General features: G+C 44.4%; 1 protein-coding gene across 6 annotated transcripts in view; it reads right to left on the bottom strand.

Moving 5' to 3' along the window:
• Positions 1-20,155, bottom strand: part of hectd1 (HECT domain containing 1) — a 28,000-nt gene extending 7,845 nt beyond the window's left edge. For 4 of the 6 annotated variants that reach the window (XM_029729749.1, XM_029729752.1, XM_029729750.1 and 1 more), the window contains exons 1-25: positions 19,925-20,154; positions 17,897-18,180; positions 17,384-17,618; positions 16,682-16,909; positions 16,191-16,472; positions 15,375-15,645; positions 14,947-15,023; positions 14,310-14,408; positions 13,084-13,198; positions 12,080-12,254; positions 10,419-10,557; positions 9,990-10,160; positions 9,581-9,803; positions 9,083-9,346; positions 8,740-8,816; positions 8,221-8,355; positions 7,794-7,940; positions 7,415-7,509; positions 7,226-7,331; positions 6,952-7,086; positions 6,578-6,717; positions 6,145-6,468; positions 5,860-6,026; positions 3,109-3,285; positions 217-1,029 (exon numbers count right to left, since the gene is read on the bottom strand). In XM_029729749.1, coding sequence (XP_029585609.1) covers positions 217-1,029; positions 3,109-3,285; positions 5,860-6,026; positions 6,145-6,468; positions 6,578-6,717; positions 6,952-7,086; positions 7,226-7,331; positions 7,415-7,509; positions 7,794-7,940; positions 8,221-8,355; positions 8,740-8,816; positions 9,083-9,346; positions 9,581-9,803; positions 9,990-10,160; positions 10,419-10,557; positions 12,080-12,254; positions 13,084-13,198; positions 14,310-14,408; positions 14,947-15,023; positions 15,375-15,645; positions 16,191-16,472; positions 16,682-16,909; positions 17,384-17,618; positions 17,897-18,036 — 4,735 coding nt within the window. In that variant the 5' untranslated portion in view covers positions 18,037-18,180; positions 19,925-20,154. Of the gene's footprint in view, positions 1-216; positions 1,030-3,108; positions 3,286-5,859; positions 6,027-6,144; positions 6,469-6,577; positions 6,718-6,951; positions 7,087-7,225; positions 7,332-7,414; positions 7,510-7,793; positions 7,941-8,220; positions 8,356-8,739; positions 8,817-9,082; positions 9,347-9,580; positions 9,804-9,989; positions 10,161-10,418; positions 10,558-12,079; positions 12,255-13,083; positions 13,199-14,309; positions 14,409-14,946; positions 15,024-15,374; positions 15,646-16,190; positions 16,473-16,681; positions 16,910-17,383; positions 17,619-17,896; positions 18,181-19,924 lie in introns of all 6 variants that reach the window. The other 2 variants (XM_029729753.1, XM_029729751.1) reach the window with 2 other exon arrangements.

Genomic DNA, 20,155 nt, shown 5'->3' with positions numbered 1-20,155 from the left:
TGTACTAGCTGAGGCTAAACTCTACTTTCATGTAAAAGTGTGACCAAATCTCAAACCCAAGTTACAAGGCTCCTTCTAAAAGTCATGCCAATCATGTCAAATAGCCGGCTGGACAGTGGTCCCTTTATGTTCACTGAAGGCTGAGGAGAACTGAAAGCTGAGAGCTGTGTATCCCATGCATCCCTGGCCTGCAGACAGTATAGGCTGAATACTCACTTGCAGTGCTCATGACGTTTCGTCCCAGTGTGTTGGTGTTGTTGTCACTGCTGCTGCGACTCAGGTTCATGTTGTTGGTGGCATTGGTGCGGGACATGTTGGGAGCCCTCCTCACAAACGATTCCATGAGGCTGGCCTCCCGTGACGACAGGTTGGGCACGCTGGCGCTGGAGCTCATGGGAGCGCTGGCCGCCAGCAGAGAGCTAACAGACAGACGGGCGCTGGCCGCAGAACATAGAGGCCTCTGGGAAGCCGCCTCCTTACTGGAGGACTCGGACACGGAGCTCACGTCAGGCGAGCTGACGCTGACTAGTGCCATGGAGATGGACGTGGCGTCTACAGCCTCTTGCCTGTCCGCGCCCGCTTTCCGCTCGCCGCCCTCAGCAGTTAACGTGCTGGACGCGCATCCAGCCTCAGAGGACAGTACCACGATGGGCTCTTGGCCCTCTGCCCCAATGGTGCCACCACTGACCCCTAGGACCCCCCCCAGCAGGCTCTCGGCCCGGCGCTCTACCTTGGTGGAGCTGAGACTGATATCGCTGCTGCTGGCCACGCTACACACCGAGCTGCTACTGCCCTTCCGGCTTGAAGAGCTGGCCCCTGCAGCCGAGGAGGAGCCGCCCTTGTCCGGACAGTTATTTTTCACCAGGCTGCTCCAGGACTGCGCTGTGCCTGAAACAGTGGATGAGACAGGTTTGGGTGATGGCGCAGACTCAGGGTCGTACCCTGGCGCAAGCTTGAGGTCAAATTTTCCTTCAGCACCCATACGGTAAGAGTTTGAGCCACCAGCATCCCAGGTGACATCAATCCAGCCTGGAAAGGGATATGAATGTTGTGAGACCCAGCAGAGAGCAGACAGCAAGTCAAGACAGCAGCTCGGCTTGACACTGGACCAGATACCTTTGTTTATGACAAATGACAGGTGGGCTGAATACAGCTTCAGACTAATTCAACAACAACATGCCATTCTATGCAGCTATGCTGAAGCTGATAGTATGTTTAGCATATTGCTGAATAGTTAAATAAATGGCAAGTCAAATTGAGACATTCGATGTCTTAACAAAACTGTATGGTCTAGTACTCTGGTCCAGGTGAAGCAATCAGATAGAAATCATGAGTTACAGAAAATGACAAGCAAAGTAGAATTTTGCAAATGCGAAGCTAAAAGCCACCTGAGAAAAAGGAACTGAAGAATATTTTTGTCAATGTAAATGTAATATAGTTGCAATGGAGTGAGTCTATTCAGTGCTTGCAAATTGTGACATCAACATGCACTTAGTTGATTGATGGAGACAATTAGTCAAAAAGTATTTAAACACATGGCTACCCAGAGATCTAACAGATAGCTTGTACAAGTACGAAAAAGGTTACCTGGTACGTTGGGGGAGAGGGGGGGGGGAGGGTTGCACTTCAAAATAGCAAACTAATAACAAAAAGGGTATAATGGTAGTGACAGTTTTGCAAGTTTCGTGAAATACGTAAAATGAATATGAGAGTGGTTTTAAAGGACGTTCGGCCTACAGAGAAAGGTAATATGCGATTTTCAGGCCCTTGTATTTAATAATGCGGCCGGAAGAGCAAGAGGATGAGCCCAATATAATGCAGTCTAGTCACACAGCAGAGCAGTAGCACTGACTTAGATCAACCACTAGACTGCTCTGTAGTTAAAGTGCTCTTGAAGGTTATTATGTATCCCTCATTAACATAAAGAATGGCCTTGTTTGCCGATTGGATTGGAGAGGAGTAAGTAATAGGCCTGTAGCGTGAGGTCAGAAGCAGAAGAGAAAGTAGGAAAGTAACAGCCTTTAGTGGGAAAGCCATGAAGAAAAAAAACACTGTCCCGTTTAGAAGTGTAGTAGCACCGCCCACCTGTACAATGTCTTGTAAAGACCTTGTTTCTGAAGTTACTGATCAGGGTTAAGGCACAGATGTTATGTAAGCGCAAACATTATATTAGGACATAAGGAACAACTGCTGGTTGATTTCTTTCAGACCAACTCGACCCTCAGTATTTAACATACAAAAGTGAGACGAGAGCGTTAGTAAAAAGGAGATTTGGGTTAAAAGGGCAATTCCGCCACTTTCAACCTCCTATTCATTATCTTCAGCACCATACCAGTGTCTACATATGTGAAAATGTTACATTTCTATGATCTGTAGTTAAAAAAAGGTCCTACAAAAATGCTTCTGTGACATCAAAGGGTAAGAATAAAAAGTTTTTAAAAAAAGACAGTTTATTTCAAAACCTGCAATGAGTTTCAGGCCAGAGGGAATGTTATTTCCCCCACATCACCGCGAATCTCAGTGTTTGAAAAACACTGTTAAAATATTTACATTTTAATTGGGTAAAACTTTTTAAAATGTATATATTTTTTTCCAACAAAAAGTAGAAATGCACCATTTTCACATATGTAGACACTGGTATTGTGGTAGAGATAATGAAAATGAGGTTGAAAAGTGGTGAATTGCTCTTTAAGATGTACTAAAAGGCTCCTCAAAGCATGTAAATGCACTTGATGTTCACAATTTGTAAAAAAATGGTCTACCATATTTGTATCAATGCCTCCATTGTTACTAGTTTTTGCACATCCTATGTTCAATAGCCATATTTACGCAGCCCGATTCCTTTGAACAACTATTATAACACTCCCCACATGTGATGATGATGGGGTGACGTATGGGTTTATTCTGGGATAAAGCTCTGTATTATGTCCTGCTTTAGCAGTTTAAACATGCATCATCATGTCAGTCGACTAAGTCCCTTAAGAATATTTCTTAAACTCTTTTTTCATAGAAAAACAAAAGCTTTCTATGCAAGCTGTGTGTGTGGGGGTTCAGTTCCACACACAGGGACATTATATTAGATGGTGTGGGCTTAGGCTGGAGTTTTACCGTTATGGGCCTCCCCCGTCACCGTACCCTCTCCTGCTGGGTTGCCATCCTGGTCTCTCCACTTCCAGTCGATGCCCCGCACCACGCGCGCCCCTGGCACTATGTACTTCATCACCTGGGAGCGGAACAGACGCCTCTGCCTGCGTAGATTGGCCTCTGCCTCCTTCACTGCTTTACCTGTGGAGGGGAGAAGAAGGAGACGGGTCAGATTGCTTAGAGTCATTAAAATCAAATGAATAATTATTCATAAACATACTACCTACACTGAACAAAAATATAAAAACCCAACATGTAAAGTGTTGGTCCCATGTTCCATGAGCTGAAATAAAAAGATCCCAGAAATGTTTCTTACGCACAAAAAGCTTGTTTCTCTCAAATGTTGTGCACAAATGTGTTTACATCCCTGTTAGTCAGTTTGCCAAGATAATCCATCTATCTGACAGGTGTGGCATGTCAAGAAGCGGATTAAAACAGCATGATCATTACACAGGTCCACCTTGTGCTGGGGACAATAAAAGGCAACAAATTTGCAGTTTTGTCACACAATGCCACAGATTATTCACGTTGAGGAAGCGTGCAATTGGCATGCTGACTGCAGGAAAGTCCATCAGAGCTGTTGCCAGAGAATTCAATGTTCATTTCTCTACCATAAGCTGCCTCCAACATCATTTTAGAGAATTTAGCAGTACATCCAACCGGCCACACAACCGCAGACCACGTGTATGGCGGTGTGTGGATGAATGGTTTGCCGATGTCAACATTCTGAACAGAGTGCCCCATGGTGGCGGTAGGGTTATGGTATGGGCAGGCATAAGCTACGGACATTTTATCAATAGCAATTTCAATGCACCGTGACGAGATCCTGAGGCCCATTGTCATGCCATTCCTCTGCCGCCATCACCTCATGTTTCAGCATTATAATGCACAACCCCATGTACACAATTCCTGGAATCTGAAAATATCCCAGTTATTCCATGGCCTACATAGTGACCAGACATGTCATCACCCATTGAGCATGTTTGGAATGCTCTGGATTGACGTGTACGACAGCATGTTCCAGCTCCCGCCAATATCCAGCAACTTTGCACAGAGTGGGACAACATTCCACAGGCCACAATCAACAATCTGATCAACTCTATACAAAGGACATGTGTCGCGCAACATGAGGCAAATGGTGTTCACACCAGAAACACCAGACTGTTTTTCTGATCCAGGACCCCGACCTTTATTTTTTTTTAAGATATCTGTGACCAAAAGATTCATATCTGTATTCCCAGTCATGTGAAATCCATAGATTGGGGCCTATTGAATTTATATCAATTGACTGATATCCAAAGTCAAAGTGGAATTATGATCTTCAAATTTTTTACAAATTAATAAAAAAGCTGAAATGTCTTGAGTCAAAAAGTATTCAACCCCTTTTTTATGGCAAGACTAAATAAGTTCAGGAGTAAAAATGTGTTTAACAAATCACATAAGTGATTTTAGAGCAACTACCTCATCTCTGTACCCCACAAATACAGATAATTGTAAGGTCCCTCACTAGAGCAGTGAATTCAGATTCAACCACAAAGGCCACAGAGTACCACAGCATGTGTCATAATACCCATAAAACCTAGCAGTCAAACAGGAAAATGGTTCCAATCATTTCCCCACCATTCATTTTTCCCATGGGAGGATTTTAGAAACACTAAAATAAGGGCCGTTTCATGTAGACTTACCCTGGCGTGACCTTTTGATAACCGCGTAAATCTATTTAGGACAAGGTGACATGTCAATATAAGAGAGGCTACCGAGTGGCGCAACAGTCTAAGACACTGCATCTCAGTGCAAGAGGCATCACTACTACAGTACCTGGTTCAAATCCAGGCTGCATCACATCTGGCCGTGATTGGGAGTCCCATAGGCCGGCGCACAATTTGCCCAGCGTCGTCCGGGTTTTGCCGGGGTAGGCCGTCATTGTAAATAAGAATTTATTCTTATCTGACTTCCCTAGTTAAATAAAAGGTTAAATAAAAATAAAAAAATATATTATTTGCCTATATTTACCCCACAAAAATTCTGTGAACTGTCTTGTGCAAGTTTTAAATTGACAATACCTGTTAGCAACAGAGTCAGCAATAGATGTGCTGGAGCTTGCAGGGATTTGTAGTTTGCATGATGTTTAATATGATGCTAATTAGCAATTTAGAATCTGAGTAAATAGAGCCAAATATATTGATAAAAGTCACCTTGTCCGAGAGATTTTCATGGTTATCAAAACGTCACGCCAGGGTAAGCCTACACGAAACACAGCCCTTATTTTAAGAGTTTCTAAAATCCCCTATGGTGAAAATTTACGGTGGATAAACAATTGGAAGCCTTTCCCTGTTTGATTGGTAAAAATAATAAAAGCAGACATTGAATATCCCTTTGAACATGGCAAAGTTATTGATTACACTTAAGATTGTATATCAATAAACCCAGTCACTACAAAGATACAGGCGTCCCTTCTAACTCAGTTGCCGGAGAGGAAGGAAACCGCTCAGGGATTTCAGGCCAATGGTGACTTTAAAAGGGTTACAGAGTTTAATGGCTGTGATACGAGAAAAGTGAGGATGGATCAACAACATTGATAAAAACCATTAAGTGTTTTGATTGTTCCTTGACAGCACTGGTGAGAGCTTAGACCCCCAAAGGGCTAGCAGAAGTAGCAAGGACAAACTCTCTAGATGGAAGAAACCTTGAGAGGACCCAGGTGCAGACTCTTACCTAGCTGGTCCTCACACACGCCGCTGATGGTGCCATAGATCTCCAGGCCTGACAGAGACAGGTAGTGGGTCTGCCCACTGGCATTCTTCCCCATCTGCTTGATGCGGATGTGTCTCCAGCCCTGCTTCTCCTCTTTCGAAGGGTCCAGAGGCCAGGTGGCTGTGGACCTTCGACAGGACACAAACTCACAGTCAGAATCAGACCTACAGGTTTAGGGTCCTGAGTTTTTCCTGATGAGAGTCTCCTGCCCTATGGGCCATTCTGTCTGGGACAAGGGTTACTTACCCTGGCTCATTGAGGCTGCAGTCATCCACGTGGGTGTACAGACTCATCCAGATCTGGCCGTCTTTGGACACCTGGAACACCCAGTTCCTGAGGGCGGAGCGGCCGTAGCCACGGGCATGGCGCAGGGTGTAGGCCGAGGGGATGACCCACAGGCCCAGGTCGATGGCGAACCACGCGTTCTTATCGTCGTTGGTGTGGCAGTTGAGGGCAGAGCTGTCACGACTCAGGATGTCCTCCAGTCGGCCGTAGGGCAGGTTACGACCCTCAGAGGAGGTCACTACCACCAGGCCGTAGGCTGCTGGGTTCACCCACTCATAGGCCGTCCTGGAGACACAAAGGAAACACTAGATTAATACAAGGTTGTTTTCCTTATATTGGATCATTAAGCTCATTATCAGGTGTTCGTACATAAAGACGATGGGAGGAGACTTACTTTGCATTGGTGCCAATCCAGTAAACTATTCCGTTCTCGTCAAAGTCATGCTGGTGTCTGAATGTGAAGGTCTGTCCCTCTCTCAGTTTCCTGACGAAGATGAAGGAGGATCTGTCAAAGTCGTACCACTGCTTGGCCACCTGGAGAGAGAGACGAGATTACTCTGAGACCACGTGCATGTTTGAGATTGACTACATTGGAGTCGGAATGCACAGAATCACTGATCTTCAAATCACCTTGAATACAAAATAACTTCTATTATGTGATCAAGACTAGCAATTCTGCGCCTCGACTTGCTCAAACTGATCCCCTCAAACACACCGAATGGCAGATAATGAGAGGATGAAACAGGGTTGAAGTAAAGGGGGTGGTACCATCTTGAGGAGGTACTGCTCCAGAGACTCCACGGTGGCCAGGGGCTCCATCTTCAACATGCGCCCTGTGCGGTCAATCAGCGCCGTCTCCCCAGGGGCACGTTCCAGACGGAAACGCAACCTCCTCGTCAGGATCTAACACACGCACACAAAGAATGACGAATCCGTTTTACTGACCCTAAGCAACAAACAGGTAGCTGGAACAAACAAACAAACAAACAACTGGCCACCACCACTAACACTACTGTGAGGTGCGGCTGGAGGAGACACTCACCTGCAGGTTATAGGTGGAGCCTGGGGTGTCATACAGATGCAGAGGTAGCCGCTCAATGGACTCCAGGACTGCTAGTAGTTTGCGGATTAAGGCAACTGCGGGTCGGCTGAATAAGTGGGACAAACCAGGAGATGAGCCACTAACACATTTTTTTATACAAATAATTTAAAGTCCAAATTATTAGATTACCTTTCATCATCTTCGTTTTCACTGAATGCAGTTTTAAATACATTTATCCTTTCCATTAATGGTTTACAATCATGTTTCATGTCAAGTTCCACACTCTGAAAAAGAAAAACAGGAATTGAGCAGGAGTTGGACTAACGATGCAAAATATTCAGATTCAGGAAGTTTTATTGTCCCAACATTGAGGAAGTTGGATGCCCAGACAGTGTTGAGAACAAGGCTAAGAAAGGAAGAGAAATCTGCAGACCAAATGGATTCCTATATAGTGCACTACTGTTGCCCAAAGAGCCCTGGTGAAAAGTAGTGTACTACATTAGAAAAAGGGTACCATTTAGAACACATCCAAAATGCCTCAACCATCCATCGATCCCAACCTACTTACATTATTAAGGACTGTAAAAAGTGCTTGAACGAGGCCACTGCTGCACATTTCATAGGGGGAGATGGTGTTTTCATCCTTGAGAACTACAATCAAGTTTTCCAGAGCCGTTTTCATCAGGTCTCTCCATGTGTTCTCTCCCTCGATACACTGCAACAGACAAAGCAGTACATTTAACTTCCACTGTTTCATCAAACCTGTCGCCTATAGCTTCAGACAGAACAACCAAGAGAACAAAAACTCTGCCATGTCAGAGTAAGTCAAATAAAAATCTCCTCAATCTTATTATTGTAGCGATTTCACTGTAAAATAGTACTGAGTGGTGTTGTGCGAGTGTTCCAAGGCAATTCCCCCACCCCCGTCTGTTGGTATGCATAACGTTATTGGATTGTGATATGAGGTTAGAGTTGATGTGCTTCTGTGTTAGTACCTGTCTGTTGGTATGCAGCTCCCAAGCAGACTCCAGCTGGGTGGCGATGTTTCTCAGGGTGACCACCACCCCCCTGGGCATGCTCTCCACCGCCTTGAAGTGGTCTTCATACAGATCTCTGGCCACAGTCTTCACCTACATTTAGATTTTACAATTTAGCCATTTAGCAGACGCTCTTATCCAGAGACACGTACAAATCCAGTGCATTCAACTAAGGTAGGCAAAACAACCACATAGCAAAACATAGGAACAGACAGGGAGGAGATCTAGTCTCACTGGGCAAAGGAAAGACTGGGGGGGTAACTACAGAATCATAGAACCTAAAAGAATGATATGACGGCTTAACAACTAGATGGATAATATGTCATGCGTTCTAAAGCAAAAAGACAATCTGTGTCCCTGTCAAAAGATACAAAGTTATCTTCTAAATTCAGGGAGAAGGAAGCTGGCTTTAGAGAAACAAAAAACAAAAATACTGAACAGCAGACTGACGTCACTGCTAGAAAACAAAACATCCACCTTTTGTTTTGTTTTCTCCAATTTGGATTTGAGCTTCCTTCCTCTCTTTCCAGTCCAGCCAGTAACAAACTCTGACCCTGTACAATGCAAAACAAACAGAAAATGAACTATTAGAAAGACAATCCCCATAGAATGCATACCAGACTAGGAACTGGTGCACTTGATGGCTTTCCCCTGGCCATCACCACCTCCCCTCATTCTAGCAGAGGATATCCTTACTATAGAATTACACTTTCCTCATTTAGAAATATGCATTTCTAAACGATTTAGGAACACTTAATTACAGAATGAAATACAACATGAATTCTATGACCTATATGCACTGAAGTCCAAACCAACTGACCTAGTGACGTTTCAGCGGTGAAGGAATGCTTGGTGCCCCTATTGGACTCGAACACGAAGCCGGGCAGGTCCTCCTTGAGGATGGTGGCCTGCTGTCCGTCAGAGTTGTGGATGGCGATCTCACCCTCCTTCAGGCAGGTCAGGGACCAGTTCCCCACCGTCAGCTTGGTGGGCCCCAGGGTAGACAGGATGGGCTGGCTGGCTGTCACAGGCTTCACCTGGCTCCGGGCACGCTGCAGCTTCTCCAGAAACTCACTACGACTCTCTGGGTGGGAAAACAAGGATATGATGATGTCGTCGTTAGCACATTAGACGAATTGGAACATGTCGATGTTGGTTGCGAAATCACCAGTGTAATGTTATTGATTCATTTATAACTGCATGTACATAAGTGGAGGGAGCTCATACTGGCCTTATGTCCCAAAGGAGATAAAGAGGAATAAGTATCTAGTTGGGGGAAGTTCAAGTCATAACAGTCCAGGTATGTAGCTAGGTCTACCTGAGCTGTCGGAGCCTCCCTCGGGGCTGCCGCTGGAGTACATGGTGGCCAGCTTGCCGTCCAGGATGAAGCGGAACCATCCATTGGAGCCGTTGGAGAGCTCAAGGGCTGCAGCGTCGCTCCAGATGTACAGGCAGTCCCTCCCCCTGATGACGGACCAGTCACGCCAGTGGTAAGGCTTCCCCTGCTGCACCTCTTTGGCTTCCTCCTGGGGCTCGTCCTCCTGGCAGGACAAAGAGAGAAATACATTTACATTTTAGTCATGAAGCAAACATTTATCCAGAGATAGACTTGAATGATACATTTATATAATAATACATTTGTAGAGTGCTTTTCATTAACATACAGACATCACAAAGCTCCATCAGTGCATCTTTGGTCTGACTGCAATGTGGTGTTCTTATTTCACCTTCTCTGGTTTGGACTCCTCCTCGTTCTCGTCGTCTGAGGTGGGTCCAGCCAGAGTGGACACCTTATTGATGACGCCCAGCCTGGCCAGCTGGTCCAGGAAGACGTCTCCTCCCTTGTCCACCAGGTCTCTGATGATCTGCAGGGCCAGCAGGTGGCCGTCATCATCATCCTGTGGAGGAAGAGAGACACCGCAGTTAACTTAGCCTCCAGACACAAGCACTGTGGATGAAACCTGGTGCAACTAGAGAGCTTAACAGGCATCAGGTCAGTGGTGGACGGCGTTGTTAACAGTGGTGGGTCACACACACATCTCCTAATCCAGCACAGCGGAACACACACATCTCCTAATCCAGCACAGTGGAACACACACACACACACACACACACACACACACACACAAAGGGATGGATGTCGTGTATTGCCTTACCTCCTGATCCAGCACGGTGGCAGTGATCTCCACTAGCACGGTGGGCAGGTTGTGACCGGCGTCAGAGTCACACACCTCCTTCAGCAGCACCTCACAGCTGTAGTGGATCATCTTCCTGATCAGAGCCAGGCTAGCTTTCCTGGGGGGGGGACATGTGTTAATGGCGTTGTGTCAATGAATCTGCATATATCCCTATCGAAATGAAAATACATTCAGGCACTTAGTCATATAAATAGTATTATTTACACTACTGTTCAAAAGTTTGGGGTCACTTAGAAATGTCCTTGTTTGTCCATTAAAATAACATCAAATTGATCAGAAATACAGTGTAGACATTGTTGATGTTTTAAATGACTATTGTAGCTGGAAACGTCAGATTTTTTATGTAATATCTACATAGGCCCATTATCAGCAACCATCACTCCTGTGTTCCAATGGCACGTAGTGTTAACTAATAAAAGTTTAGAATTTGAAAAAGGCTAATTGCTCATTGGAAAACCCTTTTGCAATTATGTTAGCATAGCAAAAAACTTGTGCTGATTTAAGAAGCATTAAAACTGACCTTCTTTAGACTAGATGAGTATCTGGAGCATCAGTATTTGTGAGTTCAATTACAGGCTCAAAATGGCCAGAAACAAATAACTTTCTTCTGAAACTCGTCAGTCTATTCTTGTTCTGAGAAATGAAGGCTATTCCATGCGAGAAATTGCCAAGAAACTGAAGATCTCGTACAATGCTGTGTACTACTCCCTTCACAGAACAGAGCAAACTGGCTCTAACCACAATGGAAAGAGGAGTGGGAGGCCCCGGTGCACAACTGAGCAAGAGGACAAGTACATTACTGTCTAGTTTGAGAAACAGTCCTCAACTGGCAGCTTCATTAAATAGTACCCTCAAAACACCAGTCTCAACGTCAACAGTGAAGGGAGTAGTACACAGCGTTGTACAAGATCTTCAGTTTCTTGGCAATTTCTCGCATGGAATAGCCTTCATTTCTCAGAACAAGAATAGACTGACGAGTTTCAGAAGAAAGCTCTTTGTTTCTGGCCATTTTGAGCCTGTAATCAAACCCACAAATTCTGATGCTCCAAATACTCAACTGGTCTAAAGAAGACCAGTTTTATTGCTTCTTTAATCAGCACAACAGTTTTCAGCTGTGCTAACATAATTGTAAAAGGGTTTTTCTAATGATTAATTAGCCTTTTAAAATGATAAACTTGGATAGCTAACACAACGTGCCATTGGAACACAGGAGTGATGGTCGCTGAACGCATATGTAGATTTTCCATAAAAATAAAATCTGCCATTTCCAGCTACAATAGTAATTTACAACATTAACAATGTCTACACTGTATTTCTGATCAATTTGATGTTATTTTAAATGGACAAAAATGTTGCTTTTCTTTCAAAAACAAGGAAATTCTTAAGTGACCCCAAACTTTTGAACGGTAGTGTATATCTATGAGCTTAGACAACTCATACAGTAACAAGAGCATTTTGTCTTGTGTGGGTGGGAGGGATAAGTATCAAATGTGTTTGAGTCAATCATCCTAGTCATTGGTAACATTCTAATGATTTTATGTTGCAAAGAACACACTGGTAACGTTACAGTACATTTATATGGACCTCGGGTCGATCGGTCAAATGATTCTCAAAGTCACCTAATAGAAGGTAGCATGGTTTGCTGAAAGGTTTGTGCAAATACTGGTAGCAGTCTCTTCAAGTAGATTGGGGCCATCTCCGGGTCTCCTTTGGGTTCGCTGCCCTCCTCCTCCTCCTTGTTCGCATCTTTCTTCTTCTTGTCCTCTCCTTTGTTAACGGGGCACATCCAGTCTCCTACAGAACAGAACACAACAGGTTGTCACTTAACCACTGTCCTTGTTTTCAGATAAAGAATATGATATGGGTCACTCATAACCAAGGTTTTTTTTACTGGCAGTCGGTTAACCCAGCTGCTATGTCCGTTTGTTGCGGTGGTGGAAAAAGTACCCAAATGTCATACTTGAGTAAAAGTAAAGATAACTTAGAAAATGACTCAAGCAATGACTCAAGCTAAAGTAACCCAGTAAAATACTAGTTGAGTAAAAGTATTGGGTTTTAAATATACTTAAGTATCAAAAGTAAAACTAAAAGTATAAATAATTTCATATTCCTTATATTAAGCAAACCAGATGGCACCATTTTCTTTTTTATTATTATTTACGGATAGCCAGGGGCAACACTTAGACATCATCTACAAATGAAGCATTTGTGTTTAGTGAGTCACTAGATCAGAGGCAGTAGGGGTGACCAGGGATTTTTTCTTGATAAGTGTGTTAATTGGACCCTTGTCCTGCTAAGCATTCAAAATGTAACGAGTACTTTTGAGGGTCACGGAAAATGTATGGAGCAAAAAGTACATTATTTTATTTAGGAATGTAGTGAAGTAAAAGTTGTCAAAAATATAAATACCAAAAAAAAAAACTTCTTAAGTAGTACTTTAAAGTATTTATACTTCAGTACTTTACACCACTGGTTTGTTGTTTGCTCGTTGTTGTTTCTATGTGTATATGTAACTTTGAAATCATTTCCTCCTCAAGGACAATAATAAACGTCAACCAATCAACTCCCAAATCAAATCGAAAATCATTGGAAGGTGTGATTATGTTCATATATTGTAACTCACCAGGAGACTGGAGGATGGCTACAACCTCACTGTGGCCACGCTCTCTGGCTTTATCCAGGGGAGTTTTCCCATCTTCATCTCGGAGGTCAGGGTTGGCTCCATGTCGCAGTAGAGTCTAGAGACACAGACAACGATGCTGACTAAGGCAACATGCATAGGGTCTAACTACATTATTTACACAAAAGTATGTGGACACCCCTTCAAATTTGTGGATTTGGCCATTTCAGCCACACCCGTTGAGTACACAGCCATGCAATCTCCATAGACAAACATTGGCAGTAGAATGGCCTTACTGAAGAGCTCAGTGACTTTCAACGTGGCACCGTCATAAGATGCCACCTTCCCAACAAGCCAGTTCGTCAAATTTCCGGTCAACTGTAAGTGCTGTTATTGTGAAGTGGAAACGTCTCAGAGCAACAACGGCTCAGCCGTGAAGTGGTAGGCCACACAAGCTCACAGAACGGGACCACCGAGTGCTAAAGTTTTTTTTGTCTGTCCTCAGTTGCAACACTCACTACTGAGTTCCAAGCTGCCTCTGGAAGCAACGTCAACACAAGAACTGTTCGTCGGGAGCTTCATGAAATTGGTTTCCATGGCCGAGCAGCCGCACACAAGCCTAAGATCACCATGCGCAATGCCAAGCGTCGGCAGGAGTGGTGTAAAGATCGCCGCCACTGGACTCGGGAGCAGTGGAAATGCGTTCTCTGGAGTGATGAATCACGCTTCACCATCTGGCAGTCCGACGGACTGGGTTTGGCAGATGCCAGGCGAACACTACCTGCCCCAATGCATAGTGCAAACTGTAAAGTTTGGTGGAGGAGGGTTAATGGTCTGGGGTTGTTTTTCATGGTTCGGTCTAAACCTCTTCGTTCCAGTGAAGGGAAATCTTAACGCTACAGCATACAATGACATTCTAGACAATTCTGTGCTTCCAATTTTGTGGCAACAGTTTGGGAAAGGCCCTTTCCTGTTTCAGCATGACAATGCCCCTGTGCCAAAGTGAGGTCATTACAGAAATGGTTTGTCGAGATCGGTGTGAAAGAACTTGGTCTACACAGAGCCCTGACCTCAACCCCATCAAACACCTTTGGGATGAATTGAACTGTGAGCCAGGCCTAAATGCACAACATCAGTGCCTGACCTCAATAATCCTTTGTCAAGGGATGTTGGTCAAAAACAGAGCATCAGAAGATATTTCCTATGAGGGTTAAAGAGAGCATAGCTACCTTTGCTACTTGAGGCCGCCCGAAACAGGCAGCGTAATGAAGGGAGGAGGACCTCTGACCTCTGTTGACATCAGCACCTCTCTCACACAGGAACTCAACCTGGGACACCAACCACAACAAACAGGGGTTATTCAACATGGTCCAGGCAAAGGAACACTTTTAAAAACGGCAAACAAAAATTTATGTTTCATATTAAAACTAGTCCACGCAGTCTTTCCTAGTCTGTTTTCTTCTGTTTGGAGCCTAATGAATACAAGGGGTTTTGTAAGACAACGTGATAGACCTGTGCTGTGGTCTGGTTGAGGTGACAAACAAGCAATTTTTCAACCAAACCCTAGTAATCAGGCTGCATTAGGCCAGATTATGCATACACAGCATTCATTCATATTTATGCTGCTGTATGTTGCTATGGACACCTATTGTCAGAGCCTTGAGCACTTCCTGGTTGTGAACAGCTTTGTTCTTGCAGCTCAACAGGGAGGAGATACTGTCCTTAATTTCCTGGGCACAATGAGCCATTCTGTTCTGTTCCAATGCATAATGGCCACCATAATGTACAGGGTAAACTATTACAATTACCCTGTAAAGAGATTAAGGGATACAGACTCAAGTCTAAAAATAATAGCTAACATCTTACCATTTCCTGTGTGCCAAACGCAGAGGCCCAGTTCAAAAGAGTCTGCCCAACGTCATCCATGAAATTCACTTCAAAAGCTGCAACACAGGAATCATTTCGGAGAATTGACAAAGCGTGCACGCCATCATAAACATGATACATCTACCATTACGCAAACAAAAGGCTGAAATGAATTAGGAAAAAGGGCACCATTCCACCTGATTGGACAAGCTTCCTCTGCCACAACCTCCTGTAGCCTCCAGACAGAAACACCACATGGTGTTAATAACAAAGGTATCTTTTGGTTATCACTACGGCAACATCCTCCAGGAACAAACAACCTGATATTTACATTTAGTTATTAAGAAGAGGAGGAGGAATAAAACATAGGATGTCAGCTTCCCCTATTCCCTTTATAGTGCATAACCTTTGACCCAATATCCACCCACCCCCGGTGTCGATTGCGTCGATGAGCGCATCTGTGTCTTTGCTGCGGATACAGTCGATGAGCTGTCGGTGAGAGCGCTCCCCGGAGCTGTCCAGCCGTCGCAGGCCCGGGATGCGTCCTGTGGTGCCAGCTGTGGATTTGGGCAGAGCCTTGCGGCCCTCAAACAGCAGCACCAGCAGCAGGTCCACGAGACGCATGGTGTCGAGAACACAGCGTTCATCCCCCTGCAGGGCACTCTCCATTGAGTCAGGCAGCGCAGAGCGCAGAAGATCCTACACACACACACACACAGGAAACACACAGGCGCACACACACAGGGAGGAGGCAAAACAAAAACACAGCTGGAAATTATTACCACAATCCATTATTCTCATACACTAGCCAATCTCACTTCATCATAGCCCTCATTACAATACAGCGCTCTTCACTGAAATATTCTGAAACTGGATCCTTTCCAAGTGTTTTGTTTGTTATTACCGTTAGCTTTTAAGATATTGCAGTTCATACATTAACATTCTGTGCCAATAAAATTGTTTAGGAATAAATTATTAATTCTTACTAATACAGAAATGTGTCCCAGAGGGCACATAACACCAAACACAGCTACCACTTTGGAAGCAAATCAAACTGCAATAATTTGTCAAGAAGGCTAAGAACTTTATTTAAAAAGCCATCTAATAAAACTCCTTTCAGGGTGTAGTGCCTTTGAGATTTGGGCTGGTCCTTGAAGATTACATTTCAGAAAGGGTATATTGGCCCAATTTGTTTTGTAACTGTGTATTTAAAAAAAACAAGACCAAATGTAAAATGTCCTTACATGGGTGACGAGGGGAGAACCTCTGCACAGGGTGGAGAGCAGGCTGACGATGGTGGACACCTGGTTGCTGAGTTTGGAATCAGCGACGGTGGGTTGGGCCCCAGTGGAGGTCCGGCCTGGCTTACTAGTGGAGGAGGGGCCGGAGACCGTGCCACCGGCAGCAGCCATCCGAGACAGCAGCTCTTCTGTCAGCCCGTGCTTGGCCAGAGGTGCTGGGTCCACCCCTCGACGGGTGAAGCGGTCCGCCAGAGAGGCGAAGCAGCGCAGAGCCCCATCGGACACCTGTGGATCAATGGGTTGCATTTTAAATCAATAACAATGGAATCAACCAGGCCTTTGAGCTTCTTTCCGATGATAATTGAGTTGATTTAAATACTACTTCTACAGAAACTCAAAGCATTTATATGGTAAAGGGAAAACTCATCCATCCACCACCAATGTGTATGGATGCCTCCCGCCACCGATGACTCTTGAGTGGGTGTTCTATTCACCTGGTGGTCCTCGTGTTTGAGTAGGCTGGAGAGGGACTCCACGCAGGTCTCCAGAGAGGAGTCCTGGGGCTCCATCTTGCTGCACAGGCGAGACACCACAGCCATGGCAGAGTGCAGGGTGTCCTTATGGACCAGATGACCGCTGTCCCGGATGAAGCTAAGCACACAGTTCAGACCCCCAGCCTCAAACACTGCTCCAGACTCCCTGGTACAGATCAGCTCCAGCACCTGACAAATGACACCACAAACACAAGTTCAGTCAACAAAATAATACATTCATTATTGATTATTTATGGTGTGTAGTCAATCTCACTATGGCCTGTACACAGCACCCGACTACTTTTGAGGACTCGGCAACCGACTACTTTTGAGAGTAAGCATGTTCTCTATTATTCTACAACAAACATAAGCCCTTCCTCAAACAGATATACTTGTTGTGTAAACTACAGATAGAGGAAATATGACCTGCATATTCAAGACTTCATTTGCATCTTCTGATTTGAATAAAACATCTCAGGTAAAAGGGAAAGAACGTTCTCTTGCGTAAACAGTGAAAGGGAGCCTGAAGCCACCAGTTGATCACATGAAAAATGAAGAAGGCAAGGGGAATAATGTAGAACCAAAAACTAGATCTGCACACTGGTATGATGTTCCCTAACTGAGTCTTCATCAGAAGCATTTTCATAATAAAAAAATGCATACCTTGACACACTGCTCTGCCAGGTCTCTGCTGGTCCTGTTGTTGAGCTCCACCACCACCAGGCGGTTACACAGTGCCTTGATGGCCCCCTCCACGCCAACGATCCTGCGGGTGCACTCAGCCGACACGTCCAGGTAGTATGTGATGGCGCGGGCCGTCACCTCCAGCACATTGTCCGGAGCACTCTCGTCCAGGAAGATCTTACACAGGGCTGGGAGGAAGGTGCGCGGGGGACACCTGGGAGAAGAGGACATTTTTTTAAACTTTTATTTATCCCATTAGAAGGAAGTTAGAAGACCTCTATGTACCTCTTGAATGACATGTAAACAAGCAGCTGTGCATGACTCAGTAATCACATAAAAAGGAGTTGTTGTTTTGTCATTATACACAGTTTGTATAAGCACTGCATTGTCCTCAACAGTATGACAACAGCTTGGGATGTTTGAGAGATGTTTGTGAGCCCAACAGTTGACATTTGTGAGATTAACAGTTGAATGTGTGTGTCTGTGACTCACGTCTCGAAGCAGCGGTCCACATTGTCAGACATGAGCAGCAGCATGCAGAGCTGCTCCAGGGCGATCAGCTGCATGTCCCTCTCATCTCCCTGGCCCATCTGGAGCCACTCCAGCAAGGTGTCTGGGTCCACGTCCGCCATGATCACCCCCCTGCTACAGCTCCCTATCTGCCACCTAGCCCAATCACTGCTGTGGGCTGAGCTGGGGACTCATCCGCTGGATGGAGAAAACACTGATAGGTCCAATCACTGCTCCCTCCCGTGTGTCATGAAGTCCTCCTTCACCTGGGGGAGGAAGGGAGACAGAGGGAGGGATGGGAGAGAGAATGGAGAGAGAGAAGGTAGAAAGAGAGGGAGGTAGAGAAAGCTGGCATTTAGTTGAATCATGGCTGCCTCATATTTGCAGTTGCCAATGGGATTACGTTGGGCAAGTCAGAACAACAAAGGTTTGTAGCTAGTTTATGTGTAACAGCTGAAACATGGTAATTGGTATAAAGAACTAAATAACAACAACCGTGACCTTTCCTCTCAGGAAAATAAGTGGGGCACAAAACCTGTTCTCCGGGTACTGTATGTAGAGTGGAGGTACCATCTCAACACAATAGGGTGATCTAATATTTTCAATTGGGGGGTGGACTACATTGATTAACAGTAGAACCATCTCCTTTGTTAGAGCCTGGATGGCTACAGGCTAAACAGGCTTGGGGCAGATCATCTTATCAACAGATTAATCACAAATTGACAGAGTGCTTGAGGTTTCCAAGAGGTTGTATTGAGCTATTGTGTAGGATTTAGGCCTAGGTTCCATTTCCTTTGAGATACAAACAGAATGTCCAAAAAAAGAATTGTAGGTAGAATTGATCCATCTTTCATTATTTACAGCCTGACAATAGAGGCACTAATTAAGCCTATGTGCTGACATCTCTTCACTAAAGTGACATGATCATCATTATTTTAGTACCGAATGTCACAAATATGTTCAAGTCAGCAGTTCTTTAAAATAGGCCTATCTAGCTAGCTAGTTAGATCATGACTTGGTTCATTTTTACTGCCACTGCAGGCCAGCTAACATTAGCTACATGACTAAGTTAGCTTGTCAATTACAGTAGCAAAGGTAGCTACTGACGTTACAGTTGTGACAGACAACCTAGCTAGCTAAAAAGTGGCAGTATAAAAATCGTACTGTGGGTACAAACAAGCTAAAACACATAGTTAACTAACATAAACAAGCTACCAGTTGCTAGCTCTAGATAAGGCCCCACCGTTACTGACGAGCTAGCTAGCCCAGCTCTATCAGCATAGCCATCTGTCCACGAAGACACGTCATAGCGTTGACCAGTTAGCTACATTATTATCTGATGTTGTTCTTCCATAAACTGTCTTTAAGTACTGTAGTAAGATAGTTACGTTAATGTAGTTCACTTTTGGCTATATTTATCTAAATTAACTAGCTAGCTAGGGATTGTTACGTTTGTTAGCAAGTAACTCGTAACCGGTTAAAGGCTTTTGCCAGTAAATTCTAATATATTAAATAGTAGTTAGCTACTTCAAGCTAAGTGTGTGGTGGGAGGGAATCTAAACATAGCGGACTGTATAGAAGTACGCCAACAGGAAACATTGTGTTTTTCTGGTTGATCTCTGCATATCAGTTTTAGCCAACTGGCTACAACAAGCTAATGTTTGTCAGTGTAACTAACGTTATCTAACAGTTAACTCCTAACGCTGTTCAGATTAGTTAACGTTAACTGGGTGTCTCGCTAGCTAGTCTAAAATTAAACAATTACATTACAAGCAGAAAATATTTACTAGCTAACATGCATATTTGGAGAATTGGAAAATACTGAATAGCTCAAACCACGGTCGTAATAACAGCTACAATGTTATAATACATGGCCTGACCATGAACACATAATCCGCGAGGCTTCAGTTCCAGGAGAGCCCAAGGCCGCCACAGTTCCGTCAGTAACAACACATAGGAAAAATTGGGTCACTTGGTTTTACAGCACCAACATTTCAGATAATCACTCACCGTCTTTCAGCAGATGACGAGAAGAAAATGACGGTCGATCAAACAAAATAGTATGTAGAGGAACAAGCTAACCTAAAGAAAAAAAACCTGCTTAATTCCCAGGTATTTTTTACCGAGACATTAAGGTCAAAGTGGACGGTAATGCAATACACACATCCGAGCGAAATGGAGAGCCGTTGCGGTAACAGTTGGCTCTCCGTCGTATGTATCACGAGGCTACGAAGCGTCCTA

Source organism: Salmo trutta, chromosome 33 (genome assembly GCF_901001165.1).
Source record: "Salmo trutta chromosome 33, fSalTru1.1, whole genome shotgun sequence".
In the NCBI taxonomy this organism is placed as follows: domain Eukaryota; kingdom Metazoa; phylum Chordata; class Actinopteri; order Salmoniformes; family Salmonidae; genus Salmo; species Salmo trutta.
This window is presented reverse-complemented; position numbering and strand designations above follow the sequence as displayed.